Below are 25971 nucleotides of genomic sequence, written 5' to 3'. Positions count from 1 at the left end.
TAGATGACAGGTGTCACATTCAACTGTCCCCGATTTTTATAGGGGATACATGGACAACATGGAGTAAATCACTCAACAATTCAGTGATGGGCAACTAGAACCAATGAGCAGCCATACTATCTCAGAAAAAAATTCACTGTGACACAAACTTTGAGTGTGGATTCTAGGCTTCTGCAAACCAGGATATAAATAAATAAATAAATAAATAAAATGCTGTAACAGTCATTGTCAGAACTCTTCATCTCTTCATCACAATTATTGGACAAAATCTATCAGGCCATCAGCCAACTGAGGTGCATATCCGTATCACACTATGGGATACTGCAGATGCTGTGATGGTTAACTCATCCCAAAGAAACCCGTGGTGTGAATGACAGAATTAGAATGTTGATGAGCAAATGCAAAATCAAGAATCTCAGATGCAAGATAGTGCTCATGAATTGTTTCTAGCAGTTCCTTACTGAAAAACAAATAGATAAGGATAACCAGTATATCTAGAAACATAGCAAATACAGTCCTGCAAAACTGTTACGACAGACACATATTGAAGGAATTCAAGGGAAACTTTACCATATGGTTATCAGGAAAGTACTTTGTGTGAACAATATGACCTGATGACCTGTTAATGCTGACACTGTTCAGCATTAATGGATCATATTTTTCACATTTATAATAATAGGAACAGGATTTTAACAGAACTGAATCAGGTGCAAGTGCCAACTTGTTAGTGGGCACAAGCATATGGTGGGAAAAAAAAAATTACGTGCTTCTGTTCCGGCACATAGGATTCAGAGCTGAGTCATCTGAACCATCAATAAAAGCAAAAGAGCTAACGAAATCAAACCTAGTTGCTAAGTGTTGTTATCTAAGGTATGTTTCTGTGCTTAAGCGTTTGTCTTCTAAAATATTTTGTAAGTTGGGTGTACATTTTGTCAGGATCAACAATAAACCTTGTAGGTGATAAAAGACAACCAAATGCATGTTTCTGTAATTCTTGCTGATATTTGCAACCAATATTTATCAGCTAGTGCTACTATTGATGGGATGAGTTGCCAGATGTCACCATATACCCCATTACAATGCAGTGCAACTGTCTTCACTTTTGACATATCAGTAAACAATGCAACAGCCAAACAAAGTATTCTAAATATCGTGGTTCCCATCAAATTCGTTCTTGTTACACTCCCAGTGTTACATGTGTCAACTGTAATGGTGAACAATTCACAGTAGGCAAATTATGTGTATTATAGGGTAGAAGGAGAATGGCTCACAATATATGTATGACAGAATTTCATTATTTAATTATTTATTTGCTATTATATCTCTGGTTGGCCACTGGGAAACTAAAAGCAAATTGTACAGCAGCTACTTCATTCACAGGAATGAGAGTAAGAAAAGAAAAAAGCATGTTAATTACATAACAAAATAAAATATAGGATTAAAAACTGATTGTATACCAAAAGTCTCAGATTTGTCTAATTCTAAATTAAATCTATCATTTTGACCTGGATATCAGCCCACAGTATGTAGCCTACATATTACCAAAGCATAGTCTCATGCTCTGGTTCTCCGCGACATGGTTCACAGATGTTCAATCTGTCATTATTTCCTATGTATCCTCTTTTCTATGTAATAATCTTTTTCTTGTATTTGACTGTAGTGGTATGATGCTTATCAGAATGGTTAATTTGAACATTACGTGGACTATCATGTCTTGGTATCAGTTGTCATGTTTTGTCCACAAGAGGAGCTCTCATGGAGCTTTCAGTTTTCTACAACTCCTGCAGGCTGCTTCCAGAATGTGACACAACTCTCATATTTCCCACTTTGAAAATTGAATGAAGTAGTGACCTGGAATGGCTCGCAATGGGTTCTCCATTTATCTGCATTTGTACACTCTGTGAATATTATGCCACCTGTTGCACATTATTAGTGAAAATGTACTTACTACTTTGAATTCATGACAGAGCTGTTTTTTACTTGTAGTATCTCACTATTACCTACAATTCATATAGTACAGCAGATTGAGGTTGACCAGTTATACAGACAGTATCAGATCCTGATGTTTTTCATCAGTATGCTTAAGCTTACAAGCACTGTCTGTGATTTCAGATATCACACTTAATAAAACATTTCAGCCTATTATGTCATGATCAAATTGATTTCACCTAAGCAACCAGTGTTTCATCCCCATCAGTGGAGTAAATTTTAAAGGGGGATCATAGCTTCTTTGAATGTCCAATTCACACCCTGGCTCATTATTGACTACAGCAAAATTCCACTTCTGCGTGCTTCCGCACAGCGGTGTGACATCAGATGTTTTGAATGCATGGGTGCAATTGGCCATTGTTGACTGCCTTTGTCTGCTGTTGCTCTCTACCCCATGGTGGAAGATTGGTACATGTCTTCTTCAGTACCAGAATCCAGATGTCATTCAATTTCATGCCCTCCTCCTTCTTGTTGAAATTCCTGGGGTGTTCTACAGTCTCTATGGCTCTTCTGTACAGCCTTTCATGGTGTCCACATGTGGCTGCCAGTACTTGAGTCCTATCAAAATGAATGTGGTGGTCTCATGGCTGCAAAGCAAGTTCTGCAACAGTTTGTAGAACCATCACTTAAAAAACAATATGTGCATTTTTCCAGATGTAGACGTATCTTTTTCCCCTACAACCCTTGGTGGTTCTTACAGCCTTTTAATCTGTAACTTCATTGTTTGTGTATTTGTATTTCTTTGTGTGTATGCGGAAGTGTTTTCATGTAGTCTGATACTTCGGCCTTCTTATCTGAAGATAAGTTGTAAGTTATTGGAAACCACAGAAACTAGGAAGGACTTCAGCAATGGAAGTAGATGAATATGGAAAGAGGGAAAAGGTAGACAGATCCTCAAGATAAGAAATAAGAAAGGAAGAAAATAGATGTTATTGCTAGGATCGAAGTAGAGAAAGAAGATAGCCCCAAAGCCAGGAAACCCTTCCCACCCCTCTTCCCCAGGATCCCTACCTCTCAGGTACTGGGGTAAGAAGCCGGAAGAGGTATGATTTTAAATTGTCTCCTACAACCACTTTCTCAAACGCCTGGAATCCTTACCCAATCTGTTACCCCCGGAAACCATCCTTGTAACCATTGATGCCACCTCCTTATACACAAATATTCCACACATCCAGGGCCACGCTGTGATGGAGGACTTCCTTTCATGCCGATCACCTGCCACCCTACCTAAAACCTCTTTCCTCATTACCTTAGCCAGCTTCATCCTGACTCACAACTTCTTCACTTTCGAAGGCTTGACATACCAACAATTAAAGGGAACAGCCATGCGCACCAGGATGGCCCCCTCGTACACCAACCTATTTATGGGTCGCTTAGAGGAAGCCTTCTTGGTTACCCAGGCCTGCCAACCCAAAGTTTGGTACAGATTTATTGATGACCTCTTCATGATCTGGACTCACAGTGAAGAAGAACTCCAGAATTTCCTCTCCAACCTCAACTGCTTTGGTTCCATCAGATTCACCTGATCCTACTCCAAATCCCATGCCACTTTCCTTGATGTTGACCTCCATCTGTCCAATGGCCAGCTACACACATCCGTCCACATCAAACCCACCAACAAGCAACACTACCTCCATTATGACAGCTGCCACCCATTCCATATAAAACGGTCCCTTCCCTACAGCCTAGGTCTTTGTGGCAAACGAATCTGCTCCAGTCCTGAATCCCTGAACCATTACACCAACAACCTGAAAACAGCTTTTGCATCCTGCAACTACCCTCCCGACCTGGTACAGAAGCAAATAACCAGAGCCACTTCCTCATCCGCTCAAACCCAGAAACTCCCACAGAAGAACCCCAAAAGTGCCCCACTTGTGACAGGATACTTTCTGGGACTGGATCAGACTCTGAATGTGGCTCTCCAGCAGGGATACGACTTCCTCAAATCGTGCCCTGAAATGAGATCCATCCTTCATGAAATCCTCCCCACTCCACCAAGAGTGTCTTTCCGCCGTCCACCTAACCTTCGTAACCTCTTGGTTCATCCCTATGAAATCCCCAAACCACCTTCCCTACCCTCTGGCTCCTACCCTTGTAACTGCCCCCAGTGTAAAACCTGTGCTGTGCACCCTCCCACCACCACCTACTCCAGTCCTGTAACCCAGAAGGTGTACACGATCAAAGGTAGAGCCACGTGTGAAAGCACCCACGTGATTTACCAACTGACCTACCTACACTGTGAAGCTTTCTATATGGGAATGACCAGCAACAAACTGTCCATTCACATGAATGGACACAGGCAGACAGTGTTTGTTGGTAATGAGGATCACCCTGTGGCTAAACATGCCTTGGTGCACGGCCAGCACATCTTGGCACAGTGTTACACCGTCCAGGTTATCTGGATACTTCCCACTAACACCAACCTATCAGAACTCCGGAGATGGGAACTTGCCCTTCAATATATCGTCTCTTTCTGTTACCCACCAAGTCTCCACCTCCGCTAATTTCAAGTTGCCACCGCTCATACCTCACCTGTCAGTCAACAACATCTTTGCCTCTGTACTTCCGCCTCGACTGACATCTCTGCCCAAACTCTTTGCCTTTACATATGTCTGCTTGTATCTCTATATGTGCGGATGGATATGTGTGTGTGTGCGAGTGTATACCTGTCCTTTTTTCCCCATAAGGTAAGTCTTTCCACTCCCGAGATTGGAATGACTCCTTACCCTCTCCCTTAAAACCCACATCCTTTCGTCTTTCCCTCTCCTTCCCTCTTTCCTGATGAATCAACCGTGGGTTGCGAATGCTTGAATTTTGTGTGTGTGTTTGTGTTTGTTAGTGCCTCTATCAACACACCAATGCTTTTGTTTGGTAAGTTACATCATCTTTGTTTTTAGATATATTTTTCCCACGTGGAATGTTTCCCTCTATTATATTCATATCATTAATGTATAAAATATTATGTACCAAGAATAAAATTATACATCCCACTATCACAGTCATTTAATAAGTCACATAATATTATGTTTTCCACAATTATAATATTCCATTCTAAGAAAAATATGCTTCAATGACTTTAACTCGATTATCTTACATTCAGTGTGAGAATGGTATTCTCACGATTTCAGAAATTATTTTGAAAGTTATGTCTAGGTAAGGCTCTCCCTACTTACTTAGAACTATGTGACAAAAAAAATGGATTACCAGGCAGCTTTCAAGAAAACCATTTTTGGAATCATTGTAATTATGATTCATATTAATAGAATATACTACTTTAATGACGTTGATTTCACACAGACTTCTGCTCACAGATTTGCACAGAAAACTGGTGAAGAGATTACTTACAAGGACTAATTCAGGCAAAAATAAAACCTAACTATACGTGGAGACCACATCGGCTGCTGTCGACATTACAATCAAAACCGCGGGAGAGAATGGCTGGCTAGGCAGATTTAATCTATCTTATTTCAGGGATAAATATATCTAAAAACAAAGATGATGTGACTTACCAAACGAAAGTGCTGGCAGGTCGATAGACACACAAACAAACACAAACATACACACAAAATTCAAGCTTTCGCAACCAACCGTTGCTTCGTCAGGAAAGAGGGAAGGAGAGGGAAAGACGAAAGGATGTGGGTTTTAAGGGAGAGGGTAAGGAGTCATTCCAATCCCAGGAGCAGAAAGACTTACCTTAGGGGGAAAAAAGGACAGGTATACACTCGCACACACACACACACACACACACACACACACACACACACACACACACACACATATCCATCCGCACATACAAATGTCTGCACATACAAATGTCTGCTTTACAAATGTCTGCTTGTGTGTGTGTGTGTGTGTGTGTGTGTGTGTGTGTGTGTGTGTGTGTATGTGCGGATGGATATGTGTGTGTGTGCAAGTGTATACCTGTCCTTTTTTCCCCCTAAGGTAAGTCTTTCCGCTCCCGGGATTGGAATGACTCCTTTCCCTCTCCTTCCCTCTTTCCTGACGAAGCAACGGTTGGTTGCAAAAGCTTGAATTTTGTGTGTATGTATGTGTTTGTCTGTGTGTCTATCAACCTGCCAGCACTTTCGTTTGGTAAGTCACATCATCTTTGTTTTTAGATATATTTTTCCCACGTGGAATGTTTCCCTCTATTATATTTATTTCAGGGATAATATGCATACCAATTCCTACCTCATGTCGCCAGCTAGTAAAGTTGGGGTAAGTTGGGGTGAGCCGGGACGAGTCATGAGGACAGGTAGGGGCACCTCTGGAATAACAGAGGAAGATGCAATCAAAATTCCTAGCAGGCACAACTCTCTAACAACTGAGGATGACACAGTCATGTACCAGGAGCAGTTTTGGGTGATGTAATCAAAATTTCTCACTGGTATGTTTCTCTAATAACCTCTAAGTGGGGGATGATAGAATAGTGTAAGAAGTTGGGGGAATTTGGTGCAGGAAAATTTTACTACAGAAGAAACACCGAAAATAACTCAGGATCCGATGGTTGTCACTCTGCCCATTAACACAGAACGTTAATGTCCCTGGGAGATTAGATGACTCCACCTGGATCCCATGGCTCGGATATTAACTTCACTTGAGCAAGTGCACACCAGTACTTCTCATTAAATTTAGTTTGAAAGCCTCCCCACTGCAAAAAAATCACCACATCACTAGGTAACACAACATCAGGTGAAGTTATTCATTTTTCTGCTTGTTCCTGATAAGTTTGACTTCTCTCCATAGGTCATCCATACCTCTCTTGGTATCACTAAGTTCAGAAGATAAAATAGGAAATATGTTTCTGGAAACTTTTCCATCTATAAGTTCTTCCACCTGTTCCTCCAAACTATTTACATTTATAATCTCAACGTTCACTAGTTTCTCTCTGAAATTTCTTTCCACAGTATCTACTCATGTATTCATGCATGTAATTTGTAACTGGATAGTTAGTATCAACTTCTCTTGCTTATCAGTGCTCTGTCTTACCGTATGTAATCTCTGCTACAGCATCGAACTTAACATTACATACGTTTTCAAATGATCCTAATTTTTCATTGATTTCGGTTTCTACCTTATTACATTTTTCCTCAATATCAAATTCTAACCTTGTTGCTAAATCTTGGATTTGATCATTCTGTTTCTGACTCAAGTCAGTGAATAGTCGATTTACATGAAAGTTTAAAGAACTTGTTAAGTCTTTCTTTAAATCTAATTTCAAATTTTCAACTTTACTATTTAGTGTGTCAAATTTAGTCTTTAGTAAACCTATATTTGTTGCTTGATTATTCAAGGTTTCACTCTGGTCATTTAGAACTTCACTTTGAGCATTTAAGCTGGAATGTACCAAACCTATTTCTTTCCTTAGAGTTTCATTCTGAGCATTTAATTTAGAATTTAAAGTCTCATTTAATTTGTTTCTCAAAGCCACTGAATCTGCCCTCTGGGCATCTAGTTTTTCACTTATAGTCGCAATTTGAGCATTTGAAGCTGCAATTTGTGCTTTAATTAAATTTGCTAACTTACTCCAGTCTGGCATTTCTCTACTCATTCTCATAGCCATGACTGGCCTGAAGTTTCTCCAACTAACTGTACATTTTCCATGGTTTTACCAATTTTAGATCTAGTAAGCATTTAAAAAAAATAATTATATGTATAATAAATACACAAATACAATCTATTGAACAGTTTCTTCAAATTTATACTCAAACAATTATTGTTTTACACTCACCTGGCATAGAGTTTCACGCTGTGTTGGTGAGCGGGTGTGGAATCAGCACCAGTGAACAGCAACTGGTGCCGTTGTCGTCGGTTGGTGGTTTCCGCGTTGGCATCGCCGGGATATGTGTGAGAGCTGTATACTCCCCACACTGGATCTTCTTAGTTGAATTATTCTCATTGTATCTCTTCTTAGTCTAATATGTCAAGATCTTCTCTCTGTTCTTGTAACATTATTACTTTCTTATGTCTTTTTTGGCATTTTCTAATTTTCACCATTTGAATTTTTAGGCAGAATCCATTTCCGTAAACTGGTTCTTTTGTCTTGTTTTGCTCGGTTGCTATGGCAGCACATAATATCTTCTTATCTTGTTTTCATTCCAAAATACCTGTTTTCTTCTGTCCTGTCATGGTTACCATGTTCTAATGCTTTAGATGACAAGAAGTGATGTGGAGCTGATTTGGAAACTTCCCACCTCTCTCCCATAGGTTGTCTTATGTGGTATGCACAGCCGATCTTCTTCTCTGGATAGCCAGCCAAGTCAATCTCCAAAAACTTCTTTGAAGAATAATGCTTGTTAAGGGAATTTATCAGACTCTCTCTCTATTCTTGAAATAATTTGGTACTCGAAGAATACTTTTAGTTCAGTCATGGTATATTTCAGCTTCCAGAAAAAAAATTCACCACTTCTCATATAAATATTCAAACTCATTCGAGTCAACCAAGTTGTAAAACATTAGATTAATAGGATACATTTACAACAGTGTTGGTTTAATAACCACCTGAAAATATGAACATGTCTTGCTTCTAGCAAGTCCAACACATGAATTACTTAAAACTCTAATTTCATTTCTTCATTTGTTCTTAACAATCACACAGTCACTAAACCAGCAAAGAATAGCACAGTCTCTTCTCACATACATTGACGCTCTATGAATCATACAGTAAGTACTTGTTGGCCACTGTTCGGCCGCCGCATCCTCATTTTGCTCGTGACTGTTTTTAGACCTGCGCACACGAACATGCAATGCGCAATAGGTTATATTTGTCTCTCTCACACTTCTATTTAAAATATCATGGGTTTGAGACAGAGGAAGGCCAAATGGTTCTGGAATTTACGCAGAAATTCTCAAAGCACTACAAGCTGTTCTGTCAATCTCCCCACTTCTGTAATTGCCCTTGTGCTCTTGTAGTCATTTTTGTAGTACCCACATATGTCTCCCACAACTACATGGAATCTTATAAATTACTGCTTTTTCCAGCAGCTGGTGAGCGTACTTGGTTGACTTTGAGTGATCTTGAAAGATTACTTTTACTTTATGTCTTCTTAATATTCTGCCTATTGCAGGTGAAACATTTCCAATATGTGGTAGACAAGCAGTCATTTTGAAAACCTCATCCTCTTACTTGTGTAGCATTGGCCCCCATCGGGTTGACTGCACTTTCAAAGATGTACCACCAGTTATGGAGCCACTTTTCCCACAGTTGCCACCATAGCATGAGGGCACTGTCATGAATGATAACACAACTGCCAATGAAGTGCAAACATCCCCTCTCCGAGGCTCCAGCAGCTGGTATATTTAAGTTCAAACATTCATGTACTGAGCCCATTTTGTGTGTTTGCCAGTTGAACAATGTCTACAAAGTTTCATATTGGCTAGGGCTTCACATCTTCTGAATAGACATTTTAGTGAAGAATGACAGAGTTATAAATCTATATTGTGAAAAGGAAAGTTGCTACTCACCATGCAGCAGAGATGCTGAGTCGTAGATGGGCACAACTAAAAGACTCTCACAATTAAAGCTTTCAGCCATTAAGGCCTTCGTCAGTAACAGACGACAGAAACACACACACACACACACACACACACACACACGCACACACTCACGCAAATGTAACTGCATTTGCCTGAGACTGCAGTTGTATGGACGAGTTGTGTTCACATGTGTGTGTGTGTGTGTGTGTGTGTGTGTGTGTGTATGTGTGTCTGTCATCTATTGTTGATGAAGGCCTTAATGGCTGAAAGCTCTAATTGTGAGAGTCTTTTTGTTGTGCCTATCTATGACTCAGCATCTCCGCTATATTGTGAGTAGCAACTTTCCTTTTCATAATATTGTTACATTCCATCCTGGCTTTTCCATTGTTAGATTTATAAATCTTTTGTGACAGTATGTATTTCTACATTCATATCTACTGTTAGCCACTGCCACTGCCACTACAATAACAAAGTCAAGTATTATTTTTACTGTTTGTTATTAGATGCAGAATAAATTAATTTCTCAATTCACTGTTCATTAATAGCATTTGTTCCTCACTCTAGTATCCACTAAAGAACCACACAGCACGCAAGGAAGATTTGACATTTGTATTTCTGTAGTGCACTCTGTACTCATTGAGATAAATATCCATTGTCCAGGAACACAGGTTATAGGTTTTCCACTTCTGTTTGCAGGGTATTGGCATCTGAGATGGTATGGGCTTGGTGGATCAAGATCTTTAGCATGTCCATCATTTGTGTAGGATGGTGGCAACTAGTAGATTGTAAATAAGAATCAGCGTGAAACACTGAATGCCCAATTGTGCCAACGTTTTATGTTGTACCAAGGCATCTACAAATGGCAAGCAACTATCTTTCTCTGTCTCCATAGTAAATTTAATTTTTTGATATATGGAGTCCAGATGCTGAAGGAGTTCAGATGCCTAAGGAACTCTTGGAGACTGTCCAAATTATGAGGCCAAACTATAGAAGTCTCAGAAATATAATGCTAAAATACTGTTGTTTTTAAAATGGTTGAGGCAAGTGCTTGCTTCTCAATTCTTCCATAAAATGATTGGCCTCCAGGGGACACAAAGGACTCACTATAGTGACATTGTCAGGTTGTTCAAAAAAACTCTTTGTTGAAAAAAATGTATGCTGAGGAGGGAGTATTCTCAAACAATGCTCTAAAGTCAGCCCCAGACGTATTGCCAATGAGACGTAATGACTCCATCACAGGCACATTTGTAAAAAGTGAAACAGTGTCAAAACTGATCAAATTGCGGCTTTGAAGCTTAAGTGAGTGGAGTCTGCTGATAAAATCAGTCGAATTTCTTATATGATGTGGACACTTGCCTCCAATGGGTTTGAGTAAAGATATCAGGTATTTGACTGCATCATAGGTGGGTGCTACAATATCTATTAAAGATGACTTACAGCTGCAGAAAGCAGGTGTTTACAGAATTCTGCTCTGCATAATCGGAACCATCCTGAGATCTTACCATCCAAAACCAGTTATTTTGATATCAAAGTGGAAAGGTGTCACCACAGAGTGCACAGGCTCACAGCAGAAGAGCATGTGCTCAAGTGATGCAAGTGTAGTTCCAACTAGGAACACCAGTATTCAGCTGAAGATGGCCAGAAGATTCTATCAATAAATATCGTATCAGAAATTTACAGACATCCAGCAGTTATCCCAAAATTTTATAGAACAATGTAGATACTCATCTTGACTTTCTTGTATGATTGATGCCTCAGTTCACCAACCAATAATCTGTTAGGGGATGATTCATGAGAGACCAAAGTCTGATGTGTTTCTCTGAAGACACTTTGTTGTCAAGAAATAAATTGTCGTGACAAATCTCATTATCATCATATAACAGCCTGAATGAAATTGGTTACTTTGGAAATAAACTCTGGCTTTCAGTTTGAAATATTTGTATTCTTTTTCAGTCTTGTTGATTAACAGAAATTAATGTTTTGATTTCATGCATATTTGACAGAATTCAGCTCACAAGACAATAATTACACTCCATTTTATATGAGGCAAGTCACAGCCATGACTCACCAAGTCAGTCCTGTGTAAGCATGCACCAATGACTCCTCAAAACTCTTACAAAACATGCAGTATACAAAGACAGCATGACTCAGTGGTGCAATGAGTCAAAGATGAGTGTTTACAGAAAGCTCAATTTCACATTTACTGGAATATTAATATTCAAGACTTAAACAAATTTTATAGTAATAATCCAAATAAATAAATTTGGGGATAATTTTGCAATGTACTTTTGGCATTTAGATAATGTTAAATGCTCAAATATCTATGAGTTACTGATGATAGAAGGAGATGCAATTTCATGGGGTAATAAACATTTTCATGAGCAATACAGTAGTGCAAGAAATGGATTTTCAAAATATAATCAAAAATATAATATGATGAATGAAATTTCAAAGAATAGTCACCAAACATCATAATGATCCCAGAAATTCCCACAAAGAAAATATGTTTTGCATTTACAAATAAACATTCTCAGAATTTGAGTGGTATTGAATAGAGCATTTAACACAGATTTATTGTCATGAACAGGCATCATAAAAGTAATGGTTCATTTCAAGGCATATAGACATAATGGAATATATAAAGAAGGTTTATCCAACATGAATTACCAGTTCATCCTGCAAGAACCACAAAGGTGTAGGTTCATTTTGAGGTATATAGACTTAATGGGATATATAAACAAGTTTTATGCAGCTTGGATTGCCAGTTAATACTTCATGAATTCATCTACTGAGTAACAGCATTTCTGTATGCATACCTCTTTTATTTTCTACAAACAAAACTAGTGGGGAGCTGATATTAATGGCAAATCTTACACATAGAACATAAATGGGCTTGAACCAAGTATGCAGCTTTGTGGGACGCCTTGAACTATTGTTTTCCAGTGATGTTTTTGTTTATGAAATAAATATGTATGACATAAATGTGTGTGACATAACACCCAATTAACAAACTAGTTCTATAGGCAGTGACATTGGGAACATACAGTATGGAATAAGACTGTAGAGAAAAAGATAAGTATTTTCATTAATGTGCTGATAGGCATCACTTGCGTAATCTGCCACATTATTTTGGTGAAAAAACATATTGGTGCTGGTCTATAACACCACAACAAGTATCAAGATTGTGCTCCACAATGATTAGGTCCACATTTGGCTGAGAAATGTGATGGTGGGCCTGCACATAATATCACAAAACTTCTCAAAAGTCGCAGTCATCAGCCCAGTATTATAAACAGTATATAATGCTGATTCTTCAATTGACTGCTAAACTTTTACAATGCGGAATGTTCCATATTTATACAGTCTTTTGGACACCTGATGTAGACTAGATCATCTTCCCACATTACTTGATGGTTGGCTAATAAAACGGGGGCTAGCAGTATTACTTCACAAATAACAGATGTCATTGTTTACACACAATGTGTGAAGTATGTTGTGCCATGATTAAAATGAGAGACCACAGTATTGTTGTTGTGGTAATTTTATGACTACACATCCTTCATTTTACAGGTCCTTGATGCCCCAGGTTGTGTTCTATCAACTGATACCTTCTTTTAGTCGGGTTGTACCACCGATTTCTTTTTTTTTCCTCAATTTTATTCAGTGCTGCCTTATCACTTATTCAGTCTACATATCTAATTTTCATTAGTCTTGTGTAGCACCGTATTTCAAAAGTTTCTGTTTCTTGATTGTCTGAATTGCTTATTTCCCTGCTTCACTTCAGATTTTCCCACTATAATATAAAAAAAAATCTGTGTATTTTGCCCAACAATGCGTTGTTTTAATCTATTATTAGCTCCTATGTGCTATGTGGGAACTATCTGTAGTAACACAAACTTGTATTCATCATATAAGCTAGTAATGTAATGTGGTAGTTCTTGTGTGTTATTATACCAACTTCCAACAAAAGAAACCACAGAAAAAGGGTCCACTGATAACATTATCTCACTGATGAATATACAGGAACCTATTGTCCAATTACAGGTGGCTCTTTGTTCACTTGGAACCAGTACTTTCACCAAGTCAGTGCACCATCCTGTCACACTCAGATTGTATAACTGTTTAAGGAACAGTCCATGAATATGGGAGTGCTAATGTGATCTTATGAATAAACTGATGGTAGTCCAACTGAGCACATATGATGACAAGGGCATGAGAAGCAGGTCTTTTTTATGACAAATCCAAGCAACATGTTCCATTGCCTTACAAATGCCTCCATCAGTTTAAAATCTTCTGTACCACACACTTACAAGACTGATTCTGACACACCAAAACATATAGTTACTAGATGCTATTATAAAATAAAATGATGAGGGCAAGTTAATTTCAAAAACTTAACAATTCTTTATCTAAACGTGCAATCAACATAATATAAAATAAAGCTATTTAAATTTGAACTGCAATCTTTGGACTGCATTTTGGTATGTATCACTGAGCACTGGTGTAGAGACACGGAAATCAACGCAAAATATTATGATTCTGTTAATGGACAGACTCATAATGTAAGACATCTTTAATGAGTAGAGGTTCATGCATCTATGTCAAAACAGGGGATTACCAAAAGTTGTGATTCCAGATATCTACTTTGACCATGTACAATATGGTGATGACGATGCCACTCATAACAGATTTGAACAAACATAAATCAAATACGAATATTTAACTTCAGCAACAAACTGAAACTAATAGAATGACCTCAAGAAGTGGGGAGTTTGGGGCAGAAAAAGCTAAATATATGCCAGTAGAAATAATGACACCATTCAAGAGCAAATATTAACCCAAAAATCAAGCCTTCAAAATTCGCAAAATTTAACATAAAACAATACAAAAACAAAGAACATTTGAAATATCACTTGACATTTGTAACTCAATCAACATGCTGGAAACCCAGACACAAATCAAAAACCTACTACCCTAAATGTCAATTGACCTCTTTTCCATTTGAAATGAAACACAAAGTACCAAAAACCAACGTAGTGAAAATATCAAATCCATTATCCAAATCTTCACTTACCCTATATACCTAACACACAAACTAAAATCCACTCATATAACTGACATCAAATATGTAACCCAACCTTTGATAGTAAACCAACATTCATGATACCTAACAAACACAATCCAAGACTGTCACCAAACACTAACAGAAAACCCCCAAAATTCATGAAAATTTGCATCATCATCAATTTTGATACACACAAACAACTATAAATATAAACATATCTAAAAACAAAGATGATGAGACTTACCAAACAAAAGCGCTGGCAGGTCGATAGACACACAAACAAACACAAACATACACACAAAATTCAAGCTTTCACAACAAACGGTTGCTTCATCAGGAAAGAGGGAAGGAGAGGGAAAGACGAAAGGATGTGGGTTTTAAGGGAGAGGGTAAGGAGTCATTCCAATCTCGGGAGCGGAAAGACTTACCTTAGGGGGAAAAAAGGACAGGTATACACTCGCACACACACACATATCCATCCGCACATACACAGACACAAGCAGAATGCTACTGTATTTATTTAAGAATATTTATTAACAAGAAGATCAATACAGCCTACATCAAACTGTACACTATGAATACATGAGCTGAACAGGACTCATTGATTGCTGTGCCTGAAACATATATACACTTACTGTTGAGTACTCTCTTGACACTGACAGTACTCTCAATATAAATTTCCCACATTCCAACACCAGTCAATCTTTTCCCTTCTCCACATGCAAATTAAATGAGAAGATGACCTAATACATGGTACAGTGATTAGTGCCTCTGCCATGCATTTTACAATGGCTTGCTGCATATGGATGTAGATGCAGATAGTGTGCTGCACATGATGTGTTTAATGTCTTCTACTCTGTAGATGATATGAATGCTACACATATCGGCTACAGCTGACTTAAACTGTTACAACGTAAGTATGGCCAACAAAATTTTTTTTCAAACTGTTGAGATTATGTTTTGACACAGAAAGTGTCCAGTAGCAGCTCTTGCTTGGTCTGCAACAAAAAGAATTCAATCTAAGCAAGTTATTAGTAAGAGGTAAGTTTGATTTGCACTTGGAATGAGATCTCCTTGAGTAAAAGGAATTAACTGTGTGTGATACAATTGTGTATTTTAAATGGTGTTTCATACTATATGAGCTATCTCATCATGACAGAATTCAGATTGCATAAGTCTTATTGACGCCAATAGCAAATGGCATCACATTCTTCATAGCTTCATTTCTTTTAGTTTCAACATTTTTTTTAATTCACCACCAAAGAAGTGTCAAGTCTTGGAGTAATGTTACTGTTTTAATTCCTTATTCATTCATTTGTATTGTACATTATAAACAGTACATTCAGTTATGTAGTTCTGTTTTTCAGGAAGGAATTGGCGTAATGGGAGATACAGCAGTGTCAATGAGAGATCCAGTTTTCTATAGATGGCACAAATACCTTGATGATATCTTCCAAGAACTTCAAAACATGTTTGCAAGGTATACAGTTCAACAGGTAATAATTAGTGTTCATTGGAACTCTGTATGCAGTAGGTGAATTTCACTTATGGGTAATTAGCTTAATGGTAGTTGCTTTGTCGGGAAGTACCACATACGCCACCACAGAGAGGGAAACAGTTCAGTCTGGCACCTGGGCAGGATTTGTTGCCAGCTATTTCCAATTGTAATAGGAGAGAAATGTGTGAGCAGCCATTCCACCAATAATAAGTTCTAAACTACTGAGTACAGATTCCCACACAAATACCTGTATTAACCATAGTGCATTACTCAGATGTGGGAGTACATGAACATCACCTCTTGACACTCAAAGCATGGAAAAGGTCTTCTCGCTTGATGTTTGGTTCATGTTGGTACAATATTGATGGCAAGTTGTTAGTGAACTGGAAAGCACATGAAGCCAGTTGTCTTCTGTTTTGGGATCTTTGGCTGATGATTGTGTTATGATTTTTCTGATGTTTCATGAATAGTTAGATTCACACTCCATTCCTGTGGATGAAGGCTGAGTCTTTGATTTTGTCAGTCACTTATGCTGACAAAATGATCAGAAAAATCACAAAACAAATATTGTCCAAAGATCCCAAGATGAAAGCCAACAGGCAATATAGCTACAAGCAGCAATGAAACCCTCAACAGTTTTGTAGCACATGAAGTGTATAATAGTTGAGGCACAGTATAGATCAATTCAGTATCTAATCTGGTCACTACTCAAAAGCTGAGTGAATTGATACTTGGTATTGGGATCTTCACTTGAAGTTTCCATGCTCTGTCCCAGCAAATGATGCTCATAACAGAAATAACAATGTTCAATATACTGTCTGTGATACTTATACCTATACAATACTATAAGAGTTCACCTATATTCTTATGTTAAGCAGTGACTACAAAGTTTGTTGACAAGTAATAATTAAAGGCACATCTGAAATATGCAAATGTCCAAAACCAATAGATTGTGGAGCAAGTTAAATAACAATAGAACTCAATCTGCTTTGTTAATGACTGCAGTGTTTCTAAAAGACTAATAAGCTACCTGATTTATTACAGGATAATAATAAAATGTAACCATATGAAATACATGACTTAAACATATGTTTATTTAAAAAAAATTGTAGCACATATGGAAGCTTAGGTGATGGAGTATCCGAAATACGCTTCAACTCTTGCTTGATTTAGTCTTTATCAAAATATAAACAGGGTTGCCACAGGTTCGGGAAATCAGGGAGTATTCGGGGAATTTGAAACATGTCAGGGAAATTAGGAAAATATCAGGGAAATTTGAAAAAAAAAACACTGGAAAAATCTCATCTTTTGTCTCAGTAGGTGGTTTGTTTACTGAACTGTCATACATCATCACTGGCTCGGAGCAGCTGAGTACGTGTGCTACTTCCCTACTCCCTCAATCCTACTGCTTCTTCCCTTCCTACCACTCCCCTCAGCCTGCAGTCAGTGCTGCTACCACTTCTTGCAGCTGGCTTAGCAGCTGCCAATGAGAGTTAGGGAGGCATGAGGAGTGATTTGTTTGGATCTGATTCTCAGACTGTAGGCACAGTGGCCTGAGACAGCAGTCATGTGCATGAGTTATGTCTGTGTGGTTGTGTGAATGTATGTGTGCTCTCATTTTCTGACAAAAGGTATCGCTGAAAATTTAGTTTTGAGAGTGTGATTGTCTTTTCTACATGTCTGTCTGTGGGTCTTTATGGTGAGTTGCTATGTATTCTCGTTCTTATTGATTCTCTGAGTATTTGAACAAGTTATCTGTTGTGTGGATTAATCACCATGGTTTCATTTCATCAACAAGCTGTCTCTGACTTGTGACAACTGGCTGGACAAAGGAATGGATTTCCACGATGGGCCAAAGTTGGAGGCCATTTCCGCGGGTATTTGTAACAGATCGGGCCTGCCAATCTGAAGCACATTAAGTTCCCACTAATGTGCTGGCCCTTGCCATCGGATCTAGTGTCACCAATCTGCCTGTAGGCTGGGTCTATTTATGTGTGTCATAATGCAGCGGATTATCATGGTTTATCCATGGACCCAGGAATGTGGTGCTCCTCAGCAGGCCAGAGACAATGGATGATGGATTTCAAGAACTGTTACTGTCTCAGCGCACGTGTGTTGTACAGTGTGGTGTTTTATATGTACTTTATTTGTTCTAGTGCATTTTGACACTTCAAAAGTAGTTTATATGTTAAAAAGTATGAATGATAAGAAGAAGAAAATTATGGCAGTTTGAACGCTATGTACTCATATATTTCTCAAAAGAAAAATCACACAGTACATATAAAATAATAGATATAACACAGTGGGTAATAACTGCCAATAAGGAACATAATAGAACCAACATTTTGTTGACAGTCATCTACAGTGTTGGTTTACACAATTCTTCCACACCTTGTACACTTCTTTCAAGAGACATACTTTGTTTCTGAAGTTGGTTCTGAAATCAGTGAAGGTATTTGAAACACATTTTGCAACGCCAGGGAAATGCATATTTTTGTCACCAAATGTGTTTCATTTTATTGAAATAAAATAACATCAGTGATCTTAATGAAACACATATACTGTTTGGTGTGCTTTCTACATCTAAAAATAGTTCATTACAAAATATGTTGATGTTAGTACTAAAGATTTTTGCTCACATAAGGAAACACCATCTGCTTGCGAGTTTTTTTTAGATATTTCTTCATTTGCACTGATGTTTCTCATATCGTAACTGCAAAGACATTGTCAACTTACATCTTAATTTACCCCTGAAATCTCAAAATTTTGTCAGGGAAAAATGCTAAAGCTTGTCTGGAAAACAGGGAAATATCAGGGAATTGCGCTTGGGAAACTTGTGGCAACCCTGATAAAATGCTTAAATTGTATTGTAATTCACAGTTTTAAAACAAATGCGATTTGTGGTTTTATTATCACAATAATTCCCTTTAGATTTTTACATGATTATTATATTATAGAAAACTTAAAAAGGCATGACAAAACACACTTCAGTTGTATATCTGCTGAATGTGTTTTCAAAATAAACAAAATTGATCAGATTACCTGTACAGATAAATGCAAACATTATAAGTTGTAATTCCATAAATAATGTCTAGAAGAAACAATAGAATTTGTTCATGAAAATCATTGACATCTGATCTGTTTTTATTGTGACTTTTTTGTATTTATTGTCTGAATAATTAGGTGAAAATATAACTACTAAATTGTTACTTCAGGGTGACAGCCATTTTAATTATTTAAGGTTCCACAGGGCTCACATGCATGCACAAATCTGAAGTTATGGTTAAACAGTGTCCTCTTCTTATTATGGCTGCTTGGAATGTGGCTGTTAGCTGCTTAATCAATGAATAGCAAGTATCCAGAATCTGCCTATAAAATTTTTTCTGGTGCTCCCAAGCTGCTAGAGTCACACATGTGCATAGCCATCTGAGTTTTTATGGGGGTAATATCCATGTAACCCTTGTTTACTGTTTGTGGTATTTTATTTTTGAAGCTGTTGCTGTAACCATGTATTTTCCCGTGCTGCTGTACTGGTGTATTTTATGAAGGCCTTGAACAGAAAAATATTACAAGTCTATGTACATTTCAAATCACTATTATTAATATAAATGCAAAGATTTGGGAATTAGTATGATGCAATAACATAAAAATTACTTTCATTGCTTATCAGGGGTAGCACTTTGAATCAATTTGACTCCATCATTGGCAGGATGTGCTAAGTAGATGATAAAACAGAAATTCCTCAGAGGAAGAAACTATATCCAGAAACTAATTTCTGTTGAATATGTGAGTGTATTTCATTTAGAAAACCCCAAATGAAGGTACTTCATCATAATATATAACTAGTAATATTGTTTTAGATTAAAACATTCAAAGAAAATTAGTGCCTTTTGTCTCTGACAGGTTTTCTTGGTAATTGTGGGCCATGACAATACCATGTTTTTAATATTTTTGTACTAAGAGCAAAAAATATGAGGAAGGTGCAAAATATTTAAATTATCACTTGAGCACTTCTGTGTCTGAGTAAGACATACTCGTCATACCACCTGCCCATCCTATAACAAACTTTGATTTCTGACATTTTTTTCAGACCAAGTTCTGTAGGCAGTAGACATTTTAGCAGTTTCCCTGTGAAGTGGCACAAAACACTATTGCAGGCTTGAGTCTGATGTTTTTGTGGATTATTTCTTCCATAGCCTCCTTTACATTAGCTTTATGCAGTCATTATTTTTACTAAAATGACATATGTAGACATCAAAATCCATAATTTTGATGTAACTTTTAGTGGTATTGAAATATATACGCCTCAATTTTAGGAAAATGAAGAACATTGGGACTAAGATTTTATTAACCTGTCTTAAATTTAGAATGTAGAGAGATTCTTCAGACCCCTACATATTACTCCCACTGGGCAGTGACAATAAAATTTGGCCTACAGCAGAATGCGCAGCATTTAAGCCACCATTCTTCCTTTAACACATACGTGATTGAGGAATTACCTAAAATATGTTATCACACTAGGCACCCTTTGCCATAAGCATTAGAGTGGTTTGTAGAGAATATATGTAGAGAATGTTTAAAATATGTAATATCTGACTCGTATGGAAGAGTAGCAATAACTCTTGTGCACCACCTAGCTTTCTTATTTTGCATTCCATTTTTGGATAGGATATGATAAAATAGTTGCACTGAATGCAATAAATCCATATGCCCCTGTGAGCAACATGCCACAACACTGCACATGGTCACAAGAGAGTCCAATTTGTATGATATTCCAAGCACAGATGGGACTAGAGGCATTTGAGCAGAGCAAACACCAAGCAGGGGTTCATATGTCATCATAGTTGTGCATTTGCCTGTTTTCTGGTCCTTGAAAGTAGTTCTCTGGCAGATACATAAACAATCCTTGTGATGCTGATGATCTATTGAGCAAATAGATGTGCATATTCTGTTGAGTAGACATGCTTTTAAAGTACTCTTGTTTCTTATGCAGTAGTAATTTCGATGTTCACTCTGTAGCTGTTGATCTACCAGTGAAACAGAAAGAATTCTGCAACTGAATTACACAGTCAACATATTTATCTCAAAATAGAACAGTGTCTGTTTGCATTATATCTGTACAGAATAGAATATGAGCCTGAAAAAATTAACAACACAGCATCTGCATTGTGGAGATCATCATTTCTCAAGATAAGAAAACCTCATTTTGAGAGCACATTACTTTTCTCACACATTTGTAGTTGTGGGACTAACATCACTTGATGTATGGTAGCAACTACAGCTGAGTGACATGTAAAGTGACTGACCCCTTTAATCAAAGAAGTAAAATGAAGCTGGTACTGGTAACCTCATACAATGATTGGCTATAAGGGATGAAGTAGAGATTCTGTTAAGTTCACTATTGTTTGTCAAAACCAAGGAATACAGGGTTTTAAAGGAAGATTATGGATCTGAACTTTATCATTGCAGTAAAGAAGGACAATCACTTCATGGGCTTCTCAATTCATTGATAACCAGGTATCAGTATACACAAGTATGAACCACAATCCACCAAGCCAAAAGTCCATTTTCATGCTTTGAGTACCAATTAACTGCACTGTTTCGGGGAACTGTATTGTCAATCAGACAATTCAATAACTTTCTTTTTTAAATTGTTTTAAGATTTGTTTGGACAACTTTCCACACATATGTAGGCACTTGCCACTAGTGGAAATGAATGCATTTGGTATTCTCCCTAGGATATTGTATTGTGTTCCCTGAATGTGTCTACAGTGTATACTTTCCATATGAATGTACCATCTTTGATACAGAATTTCACTTGATATTGAAGAAACTTGAGGAAGGATATGTGATCATACAATGGCGTTCACATTACGTTCAGAATTCCTCAGACTATTAGATGTAAGTATTCAGCAGAAGAGTAGCTCCAGTCCACCTTGAATTTTATATTTTCACCAGACAGTGATGTGGAGATGGCATAGTTTAGATCTGCATGCTTAGCCCAACATTGAGGGTATCATGGGCACCGAAGCCTGTGGCATTCATTCATGTCTGTCAGATTTCTTCAAGAAGAAGAACCGTCCGGGATGTTAAACATATCTGGGTATATATTAACAAAAAATAAGCAATTCATAGAAACTTGACATGTACACTGTATTAGCAATAATTGTTGCTGCACTGCTTTGTAATATTTGTGCTTTCATCAGCTAAATATAAACCAATAAAACCTAAATAAGGTTGCTACTTCTTAGTTGTACTGAAAAGCTGCTGTTTATCTTCTATTGATAGCTTAATATTTATGTGAATACATTTGTATTTTTCAAGGACAATAGTCCCCTGCATCTGTAACAATAGAGATGTTTCCAACATAGCACTGTTTATCATGCAGCTTTATAATGAACTATGCTATTTTCCTTGAAGCTAAGAGGAATTTTCAATACTTCAATCTATATACTCAGATTATTTGTAGAAATAAAGGTTTTAAATTCTCTTTTGAATTGGTGGAGACTTCCAACTTCCTGCTTCATATTTGATGGGAGCACATTGAATACCTTTGCACGTTGAATACCTTTGCACCAGAGTATGTAGCACAACTCTCAATCCTATACAAGACGGTAAGGTCTACATGAAAATTATTATAGTGTCTTGTAAGAGGTGCAGCAGTAAAACAGACAGTTTTAAAACCTCCACCAATGATACAGATTTATTCACAGCGATATAAAATACAACACGAATTTACAATGCTCGCAATTTAAAATGTCAATCACTTGAAAATGACATCATGTAAGTGGACGCCATTTTCCTTCACATACATGTCAAATCTTTTACACAAGTTAAACATCACATTTTGAAGCAATTCAATTAACTTCATCTCAAATTTGATCCTTCAGTGCCTGGATGGTGTGTGTTGGATCACACCAGAAGATCTGAGTTTTCTAACGGCCCAAAAGGAAGAAATCACACACTGAAAGTTCAGGGGATCTTGGAGGCCAGGAAATGTTCCCTTACCTAGACAAGAGATGACCAGGAAAGATGTTGTATAGTGTATTTATGGAACTCTGCAAGGCATGGCATTTTGACCTGTCTTATTGGAAGAATGTGTTTGCAGTTACAGGAAGATTGACAAGCTGTCACACTAGGGGGTTCAGCATGTGCACATAATATTCTAAAAGATTCTATAATTCCAAATGAAAAAAATAATGTCCTATAATACCAAATGGTGATACACCACATCACACTACCACTTACTGATTGTGAAGTGCTGCTTCATAAAACATTTCAGGATTTTCTCATGACTAGCATCTAAAGTTTTGCTTGTTAACAGAGCTTGACACATCAAAATTGGCCCTATCACTCAAGATCAGATAGTTGAAAAGACCTAGATTGTCATTAATGAGCTCCAACAATTCCTGGAAAAAGTGTAGTCTCTTTAGTAGATTACCTGCATTCAGTTTTTACACTATCTGAATTCAGTGTATATAAGCAGTATGCTCTGCTGTAGAAGGGAAAAGAATGAAAGCAGTGGAAAAATGTTCCTGGCAGAGCACAAAAAAGGCAAATATGTTCCTCTTCAAAAGACTCTGACAGAAAAGTGGGGAACCAGCTGCCTCAATTCTCATTCCACCTTCCTCATCGAAAATTTTTTGTGCTGAAAGAGAGAAGTGGAGAGGCAATGACACTGGAAGAGAGAATCCAGCAGAGAGGGAATGATGCTGGAAGAGAGAGGCAATGCTAGTGATAGAGAAAGAGAGAATAGAGAATGTTGATGGGAGAGAGAAAGTGGCAGTGAAAGGAAAAGAGAGATGGTTGAAGACAGTAGTAGTGGGAGTGAAAGAGAGATGAGACATTGAACTGTGTGAGAGACAGTTGCAGTAAAAGAGAAGGAGAGATGGATGGAGACAGAAGCAGTGGGAATAAAAGAGAGAGAACACAGTGGAAATGAAAATTACAGATGAGGAGCCCAGACACAGGCTTGGGGAGTTTGGTCCCTCCCATACGAGTTAACTTTAACATCTAGGTATAGGAGAGGGTGTATTTTCGACCAAAATTTCAAACACATTTGCATAGGGAAAAAATAAGTCAGGTACCCACCTCCCTCAGCATTTCTGAACCACTGATGTTTGGTGGAGTGGTGGAGACAGCATCAGTGGGAAAGAAAGGCAAAAGGATACAGTGTAAGTGAGAGAGACAGGAGACAGTAGTAGAGGGATGTACTGTAAATAATTGGGAGGAAAGGGAGACAAGAGGGACAGACAGTGTCAGTGAAAGGGAGATGTTGAGTATGAAATCTTAACTGCAAAGAGTAACTGGGTGAAAGGAGTTAGAATTTTCTGTGTTAAAAAATACGCAGATATGTTCACATGCCAGAATGTTTGGTGAGGGAGACAGAATGAGGACTCAGCTGTTTCCCCACTTTTCTATTAAAGCCTTTTAAATAGGAACATATTTGCCTTTTCTGTGCTCTGATAGAAGTAGTTTTCCATTGATGTTATTTGTCTAAGATACTTGTTAGGTGGCAGGCAATGTTTGGAATTCACCAACAGATGCCTTTAGATCACAGCAAGTGCAGTGTGGAGCTTCCAACACCACATGGCCTGCTAAAGAGCAGCCTCCGAATTTGCAATGGCAAGTCATCAAAGAAGAAGCAAGACAAAAAATAATGTGTAAAACCTATTCTAAAATGTCCTCAGTTTGACTCAGTGTGAATTTAAGGTCTGCTCATACAAATTTATGGAACAAAATTTGTAATAATATGTCATAAAAGTGAATTGTCATCTATAACAGCAGGAAATTATTTCAAAGAGGTACAAATAGAAGAATAATTATTAAGTAATATATAGTAAAAATAATCAAACATCAACAGATTTTTCACAGTTTTGCCAACCTGGATCCTCTCATGTTGTGACTGTTTGTGTAATAAGAACCTGTAGTGAGAAGTTCAAATTGGAAACTAAGGAAGAAGAAGCAATTTAATAAGAAGAATAAAACATTATTTTCATGTTAACTCTCACACTGGCTCAAGAAATATTCAAGAATGCTTTATTTATGACTTGGTTTCTCTAGATCCAAGTGAACAGTGTGGAAAAGTGTCAATGAATGCAGACATTGTTGTTACATATGTGAAGACTGGCATACAGTGAGCAAGGATAGGCAGTGGCATAAAATAAAAGTAACTGAAGACTTCATGATTTACAGTGGATATGATGTACAGTGTCTTTCCTCATGGACTTCACAATATGTAATCATGACTGACTACACAGAAATTGGTTAAACACCTAATGTCTCTTATTATACAATGTAATTGAATGGTTTGTGTGGTGAACTCAAGTAAAATGACTGACATCAGCACAGAAAAATGCCCTTGCATCCTATTTAGATACTAAAGGATCACATTGGGCAAGATGGTTTCACCTCAAACAAGCTGCTTTAATTTTATTTTAAATATGTTTCCTTTAAACATTTTTATGGTATTTGGTAGTCTGTTGTAAAAAATCTTCCAGCAGAAAATGGATTATGATCAGTTGCTTTTTTATTTCTGAATTTTATGTGGTAATCCTCTTTCTTCCTTGTATTATAACTATGGATATCACTATTTATTATACTGTGCTCCATATTTTCTTTTACAAACAGTATAGTCCTTAGAACATATAATGAATACACTGTTAGTATATTATACTTAATGAAGTATTCTCTACAGGATTGACATTTACTAATATTCGCTATTATCCTAATTGCTCTCTTCTGGGCTCTAAAAGCCCTATCCATATATACCGTTGGTGCCCCACCCCAAATCTCAATACCGTATTGTAGGTGGGAGTGTATAATACCAAAATAGATTTGTCTTAAGACTGATGATGCTATTATGCTAGAAAGGCGTTTTAGCAGGTAGGTATTACAAGAGATTTTTTTACACATGTAGCTGATGGGCTCCTTCCATGTAAGA

General features: G+C 37.4%; 1 protein-coding gene across 2 annotated transcripts in view; it reads left to right on the top strand.

Moving 5' to 3' along the window:
• LOC124595183 (phenoloxidase 1-like) overlaps positions 1 to 25971 on the top strand; it is a 263543-nt gene that overhangs the window by 187319 nt on the left and 50253 nt on the right. For both annotated transcript variants that reach the window (XM_047133801.1, XM_047133800.1), the window contains exon 10: positions 15898 to 16026. In XM_047133801.1, the coding sequence (XP_046989757.1) occupies positions 15898 to 16026 (129 nt within the window). The remainder of the gene's footprint in view (positions 1 to 15897; positions 16027 to 25971) is intronic.

The sequence above is a fragment of the Schistocerca americana genome, chromosome 2 (assembly GCF_021461395.2).
Source record: "Schistocerca americana isolate TAMUIC-IGC-003095 chromosome 2, iqSchAmer2.1, whole genome shotgun sequence".
Classification (NCBI taxonomy): Eukaryota; Metazoa; Arthropoda; class Insecta; order Orthoptera; family Acrididae; genus Schistocerca; species Schistocerca americana.
This window is presented reverse-complemented; position numbering and strand designations above follow the sequence as displayed.